This window comes from Choloepus didactylus, chromosome 9, assembly GCF_015220235.1.
Source record: "Choloepus didactylus isolate mChoDid1 chromosome 9, mChoDid1.pri, whole genome shotgun sequence".
NCBI lineage: Eukaryota > Metazoa > Chordata > Mammalia > Pilosa > Megalonychidae > Choloepus > Choloepus didactylus.
The window spans coordinates 129,180,424-129,188,036 of NC_051315.1; the positions used below are offsets into that span (position 1 = coordinate 129,180,424).

A 7,613-nucleotide genomic window follows, 5' to 3' on the forward strand; every position below is an offset into this window, starting at 1 on the left:
GCCGGGGGCCCGATTTATGGAGCGAAGGCCTTGCCGGACCAGCGAGCCCTGCTCCTTGTCGGGTCCGGCATATTTGTAAGAAAACGCGTTTTCGCCCTGGCTGTGGTCAATTTAGAGAACCAGGAGTTTGTGAAGCCGCCAGTTCCCGCGCTGGCTTTCCCTCCTCTGGCGAAACCTACCAGGTTCTTAGATACCGATTAGATCGTGCAAAGGGGATGTTACATTTCTAAAGTTAAAACTAGATTTTCCTTACATTTATAACCTAGCTGGAGTTCTCACCCTCCAATTTAAAATCCTGTAAGGTGTTGTGTGGCTCCTGGTCAGCCAGCCTGAGGTGGCCTGGGCAGGGGACATTTGTCCACTACCAGTCCCAGGCTAGCTGCCTGGGTACATCCTGGCAGTGCTCTCCGAACAGTCCAGTTCTGGACACATGTATGAGACCCAGGAAGTGGGTCTGTCTCTCTCTCCCTCCTTTTTATTATTCACAAGACTGAGATTCTTTAAATGTCATAACTTATAAGAAAATAAGCTACATTGAAATAAATTAAACACAATGGAGACGTGCTTCAGACATGGCTCAGATAGGATACGGCAACCCCAGGAAAGAAAGCCAGGCAAAACCAAAGCAAAGCAACGCAAAGCAAATTTCCAGGCTGCTCAACAATGTCTGCTTTTCAGTCAACTCAAAAAGCCAAACAGAAACAAAAATAAGGTTAAACCCCAGTGTTTGTTCTTGTGTTTCACGTTTACCTTTGGAAAAGTATGGAAAGGTGGCTGCTCTGCACTGTGAAGTACAGCAGTGGGTTTGTTTTCTTCTGGAACATGAGCCGAGAATATTATTGGGCAATTTGCTCCTGTAACTTTCAAAATACTGCAGCTGAGATCCAGTCTATATAGATATCTATGTACAAAGTAGGATCGTATAATAAATATTTAGTGTGTCTTCAGGTGTGTGGCTGTTTCCCTTTCAAAAGCAGTCTTTTACGCCTGTTTTACGAATATATTCTCAATTTGCTTGGGATGTCCAAAGCTGGGTGTGACTGAGTTTCACTTCAAACATAGCAGAGTCCACCATGACTTCCCTCCATGGTGGGGACTTCTCCTCCGAGGGTGCCAGGTCTTGGCCCTTCCTGGGTCCTCAGGGCCGGGCCTGCTCCAGCTGCTGGTGCTGACTTCTAATAGCGAACCTGCTGACGTGGACAGGGATGGGGACCACGATCTTGGGGTTCCGGGAGGGCTCCCCTGTCTTGGAATTGGCATTACCCGCCTTCACCCGTTTCCACTTGGCCCTGCGGTTCTGGAACCAGATTTTCACCTGCACCTCGCTGAGTTTGAGGGCGTGGGCGATCTGCGAGCGCTCGGTCAGCGACAGGTACTTTTTGCAGTGGAACTCCTTCTCCAGCTCCAGCAGCTGCTCGCTGGTGAAGGCAGTCCGCCGCCGCCGGTTCTTGCCCGTGGACGTGGTGCTGCCCGCGGCGCCGCCGCTCGGCGGGGTCTCCTCCAGTGCGTGGCCCGGGTCTTCCTCCTTGTGAGCCGGCTGGCCGGTCAGATTGTCATCCGAGCTGTAGTCCAGATCGCTCTCCAGCGAGAAGCTCTCCTCCTTGCCCTTCGGGTCGTCTTCCACCTTTGACTCGTCTTTCCCCTGCCCTCTGACAGCCCCAGCTGAAAGCAAAACCAAACGGCTTTTATTACATTTCGCACATCGCCCTTCCTTTCCCTTCCCGCCATCACTTGGGCATTTTCCCCCCGAGCGGATTGTCTTTCTATGACATTAACACATTGTGATTTCCTGGTCTTTGAGGGGTGGGGGGTGGGGGCGTGAGAAAGCTAAAAGGAGAGGGAGGGGTCGGTGTAGGCTAAGGCCCTCTGCCCAAAACCATGCGTCTAAAGGCCCCCAGGCCTCCTCCGCAACCTCCGAGCTCAAGGCAGAAGTAACAGCAGGCGTGAGGCCCAAGAGAGCGTCCCCTTTGTCCCCGGGGTGGGGGCTGAGTGAGGACCCTTTTCCCCCACCAGTGACAGTTTAGTGAACCTCAATTTCACCGCAGCCACAGTGGTGGCTTAGGGGTGCAGATTCCTGACTTATCCTTCCTGAGATAGATAACATTGGGCAAAGGGAAGTTTTGTAGCCGTAAGAGAAGTTCCCACCAGACACCCCCAACACACACACACACACACACACACACACACACACACACAGAGGCACAGCCTCCCAGGAACCCCGTTCTCCCCGGCAAGCAGCAAGCCCAGTAAGGAGGGATAACGCGGCCCATCCCGACCCCCCCCCCCTTAAGGCCCTCCCCGGGACCCCAGGTCATGGTGGGGGAGGTGGACTCCGTGGCCGGCTGGGGTCAAATGCTGCCAGACGCCCGGGCCCGCTCAGCAGCTGGCCGGGGGCGCTAAATGCTCCCCGGAGACGGCTTGCTGCGTGGCTCCAAATGCCCCCCAGAGGCCCCGCGGCGCAGCTCCCGCAAAACCAGCACCTGCGGGGATCGGGCGGGGACGCGGCCCGTTTCCCGGAGCAGGCCCGCTCCCGCGCCCCGGCCGCGCGCGCCGCCGACTTACCCAGCGACGCCTGCACCGCCTCCGCCGCCGAGAAGGCGAGCAGCGAGCCCTCCTTGGCCAGGAAGCCTTTGGCGTCCTCCGCGTCGGGTGGCAGCGCCTCCGCCTTGTCGAAGTTGCCGCCGGCCGGCAGCGGCTGCGGCGCGAACTTCCGGGCAGCCGTCGCCTCCTGGTGCTGGGGCGAGGCGGAGAAGCCGCCCGGCAGGGTGGCCATGAGCGTGGAGGTGAGCGCCATGCCCTGCGCCAGGCTGGAGCAGAAGCCCGTGGGCAGACTGGGGATCTGGTGATGAGGGTGCGCGGGCGGCAGCGCGGGCTGCAGCGCCGCCTGGGGCAGCGCGGGCGGCGGCGGCGGCGGCGGCAGCACCACCGGCCGGTAGGGCATGAACATGGGGTAGCCGGTGTAGACGAAGTGGCCGGGGCTGGGCTGCGGCGGGCTGCCGATCAGCGAGTCTATGCTGAAGGCGGTGCTACTCCCCAGCGGGCGCTGCATCATCATCAGCGACGGCGGGAACGCTGCGCTCATAGACGCGCTCGGGAGAGGCCAGCGAGAGGCGAAAAGTCCCCGCGCCGCGCTGCCTCCGGGAAGCCCGCCGGGCACCGGGAACACTGCCGGGAGCGCCCGGGTAGGGCGGAACGGGGCCCGGAGAGCAGTCGCCGCCGCCCCTCAGTCCTGGGCCCGCTGCATGCCCGGCGGGTGTGGGCGGTGCGCGGGGTGAGGCCTTGCGCCCGGGAGTGGAGAGGGCGCCCAGGGCCCCGCGAGCTCGCTGGAGCTGCTGCCTGCCCGCCGGAGCCCGCGCGCGTCGCGGAGCGGCGCTCGGTCCCGGCTCGCAAAGGTCTGTGCTTCCGTGTGTCGGTCCCGGCGCCTGGCACCTCCCGCGGGCCGCTGGGGAGCGCGCGGAGGCAGCGCACTCGTCTCCGGCGGGCGCCGCCAGCACCTTTAAATCGCGCTCCTCTTTCTCATTCACATTTTGCCTGCCGCCCGGCCGGGCTCGCCTCACGTGGGGTCGGGCGCCGCCGCCCATTGGCTGCGCCGGTCGGGGGCGGGGCGAAAGGAAGGCTCGGCCCTCCGCCCGCGCTGGCCCGCGGCTGGCTGCAGGCGCCACCGGACCAGCGCGCGGGCGGGCGAGCCGAAGCTTGCGCGCCCTCCGCGCGCCGCGCACAGTTGAAAAGGGCCGTTGACACTTCCAAGGCTTGGATCCTGGGGCTCGGCAGGCTCACCAAGGCCACCTGGAAGGGCAGCTTTCGGGGCTCGCAGCGCCGCAGCTAGGCAGGGGGCGCTTATTTCTTTTACATCTGCAATGGAAAAACCTGTCTGAGGTTCGAGCCAGCGCTGGGCGCTCGGAGGCTCAGCCAGGGGTCCGGGAGAGGTTCTCGGAGTTGGGGGTGCATGGTCCCTGCTCCTCCAGATGTGCCCCAAGGGCGCCGGCCGGGAACTGGCCGTCTCTGCAGCCGCGGGGAACCCGCCAGGTTGCGCACTTCGCCCTTGCGCGCCCGGCGGCGCGGGGATGCTGCTGGCTCTCCCATCCCGAGCTGGGCCCTCCCGTGAGCGATCCCTTCTCTCATTTTCCATGACATCCTTAATCATTGCACCTATTTACACACTTTGCCAGCGCGTACCAAAACAACAGCCACGATAATTATGATAATAAAGCGAGTCCTTTATCTGCTCCATCCTCGGGGAGGAAGGGGGGGGGTTGCTGTGCCTCCAGATTGTATAACATGAGATTATCCTGATGAAAGCTTTATGATGTTTGCTCAAATAAAAGCTGCGTTTTGTAAATAGGCGCTAATTAAGCACGTTGAGAACCGAGGGAGCGCTCACCCGGCGGCGTCTCCGGGTTTCCAGCACGAGGACCCGAGAGCGCGCGAAAGATTCCCTCTGCCGACTGCAGGATGGGCCGATTCCCTCAAGATGTTTCTCCAGTCTCTACAATGGTAAAGATCCCAGGCTTTCGGAATAGGGGACTTTGAGGAGGGACTAGGTATGCTCTCCCCCTCCTCATTGTTAAAAACAAACTTTCAGCCCTTGCCTTCCCTTTACAATGAAATCATTTTGCGACAAGGGCAGGCTGTGCAAAGCGTGCCAGCGCACGCGGGCGGTCCACGCGCCTCCAGGGCCTCGGCTCCAACTTCCGGGGTGTAGGCGTCCCCCCGCGACGACCGACAGCCCCCGGCCGGGGAGAAAGGAGGGAAGGGCATGGTTACATCGGTCATTAAATCTCCGCTCACGCCGAGGAGCTAGCTAGTGGCTGGGGAGTTGGCCCGTGTTGGACGTGTGTTATGTATCACTTACAAGCACATTTAATTGGGAGATAAAGATAAATCGATCTTTATGAATTTATCGACCTGGTTCTTTGAAGCTCTTCTTTCTCACTCATCCTCTTTCTCTCGCTCTAACCTCAAGGTCCCGCGGGGGACGTCTTCATCCCAGGCCACCTCCTCAGCCAAGAGTCTGGCGGAGGACCCACGCAGCATGCCCTGGAGCAGAGAGGGGAGGCTGCGTGCTCGGCGCCCCGGGGCGCTGGGAAAACTCGCTGGCCGGACCGCCAGGCGCCCTCTCCTCCTCCTCGCCTCTTTCCCCCCTCCCCGCCACTACCCGGACAAAGACGTCTCGGGCGCGTTGCCCCACTCCAGGCCGCAGTAATAGATGGCTCCGGCCGCAGGAGGTTTGAAAGGAATTCATTAGAAGCTGCCTGGATTGCCTCCTCTGACTTCACGCCCAGACCCCGAGGTGGCTCAGGCAGTGTGAGGGAAAAATGAATTCCCGTGGGGATCCACGGGGAAGGAGGTCTCTGGGGCTCTCCAAGCTCTCTCTCTCTTTCTCCACTCCCACAAAAGAGGAAAAAGAAAAAGAAAAAAAAAAAAAAAGGAAGCCCAGGGCAAAAGACTGATTTCTTTATGAACATAATAAATACTCCCTCTCATTATGAGAGTTACAGTTACACAGTCTCGAGTATCATAACCTTGTTTTTTTTTTTTTCTTTTCTTTAATACCAAGAAAAAAAAATGATTTACGTTGCTTCAGTCGAGTGCCTCCGCCGCTTGCCACTTGCCTGCCTGGGTAAGCCAGGTTTGCCATTCACTTGACTATTTCGCCGCCAAATATATATATTGTTCTCGGGATTTCCGTGGCCTGATTACCTTCCCGGAGACAGGGATTCTTTTGATTATTTTGGCGATAATTCCACATTTAAAGTTCAGCCAGAAGATTTAGGTCCGTTGAGTTATAAGCCACACTTGAAATAATTTGATGGCATATTATTTGCATCCATAAATTGCTGTGGAAAGTATCGACTGCAAGGGTTATAATACTATTCTTTTAATAGTGAGTTCAGAGAATTCTCATCAATATGAATTTTATTTACTAGTATGCTTCTTCTCCAATGCAATGCCGTAATATTTCCTCATCTAATGGTTACTTAACTGCTTAGAAAACGACCGTTGGCAGCTTGAAAGGATCGTTGTGTTTTGGCGGGATTAACAAGATTCGTTCGGGGTACCCCAGCTACCTGCAAAACGTTCAGAGCGTGGGGCCTGCGGATAATAAAAGCCTTTAGAGTTTTTTCCTCGACTCCTCGGAGAGATTTATGGGCAGCAAGCGACAGGTTCTCTCTTCCTCGGATTCCTACCTGCTTAGCTCGTAACTGCCTTAAACTGCAGCGCTCTCCTTGGCTCAGGCGGCTCGAGGAACTCTTTGCAACTTTGCTTTATAGTCCTTTCTTCCACCCCTAATTAGGAAAAAGGAAGGGGGCATTTCCGAAGGGACAGCTGAGTGCCCCCGACTCCAGTGGACTTCCGCGAGCTTTTCTCCCGGGGCATCTCCTGCCACAGTGAAGTCGGCCCAGCCCCTGATCCCGGGAGGGACCTTCCCCGGCCGGGGCAAGCTTGCGTCAAGATGGAATTAAGCGCCAGTGAAAACCTCAGACGTCAGTAAAAGTGCTGGCAATTAAGTTGTCTCCACGCTTCGGGGCTGTCCCAGTTAGCGTTTGCGTGCAGGTGTGTGAAGGCCGAGGGTAAAACGTAAAATGCACAAGGAAATGAATATTCATGGCTAAACTTGAGCTGGGCGACGGACGCCAGCCCGGAAGAGGAAGCTCCGCGCATAGCGCGCTTAGAAGCCGCCGCCGGGTGGAAGTCGCGGGTGATCGTGGGCAGGGGACGACGTGGACGCCCCGGATCTCCGTGGGCGCCGGGAAACTTGCGGGACTCGCCGGCGAGGGGCTCCCGCCAGCCTCCCAGTCCTAGGCGACAGGGTGGTTTCTCCGGCAACCGGGTTGTTTTTATTTATGGGGATTTTGAGTGGCCTTGCCGCAGCTCTTGCTCCTGGCAATAGTTGGGAAATAGCTTGGGATGGGTTTTATTTATGGAAGGGCAATTGGGATTCACACCCAGCTAACCCAGAACCGTCCCTCTCGAGCCCAAGACGCACTTACAAAGGGGTGCTTGTGTAAAATTCCCCATCAGACACACCAATTTGCAAGTAGCAGAAAGCATTCAAGCCTCATCTTTTTAAACTATTTTATTCAGCCTTTTTTTTTTTTTAATCTGAAAGCCCAAAATAGACTCCATGTGGTTCTAAGTGAAGTCAGCCCTTGGCTGGCTTTGAAATAGCTCCTGCAATTATGTAAAAGAGCCATTCACCAACAGGACGGAATTAAAAGGGATCTCGCCTGCTTCCCTTTCATTGCCAACCTCTCATGTTTGGCTTTTCAAAGCACTTCCAACACGATGTCTTTCTCCAGGACAAAAGGCAGAACAAAAAAAGTCCCCAAACTTGTAAATTGAACGTCAAGGGAACTTTAAACAATTTAAAGCCCATAAATAATGATAAAGGGGACTAGCGAAAAAGGCAAACCCATTCAATTAATAGAGTTTCCCAAGCGAAGATCAAGTGGTTTATAAAATAAAAGTCTTTGGTTTCATTATTCTGCTCCTTGACCATGCAGAAAGCAGGGCAGGGGGTTTTTCTAAAACTCCCTGAAGAAGGAACCCTTTGCCGGACTCTGTACCCTCTCGACATTCTTATGTAAAAAGTTTTGCTTTCTTTCCCCTAC

General features: G+C 56.4%; 1 protein-coding gene across 1 annotated transcript; it reads right to left on the reverse strand.

Annotated features, from left to right (window-relative positions):
• Positions 1 to 496: 496 nt before the first annotated feature.
• GBX2 (gastrulation brain homeobox 2) lies at positions 497 to 3,082 on the reverse strand. The gene is made up of 2 exons (XM_037850098.1): positions 2,563 to 3,082; positions 497 to 1,662 (listed from the first exon to the last, which is right to left on the reverse strand). The coding sequence occupies exons 1-2, from the start codon at positions 3,080 to 3,082 to the stop codon at positions 1,139 to 1,141; spliced, it is 1,044 nt and encodes a 347-aa protein (XP_037706026.1). The 3' UTR covers positions 497 to 1,138.
• Positions 3,083 to 7,613: the final 4,531 nt, after the last annotated feature.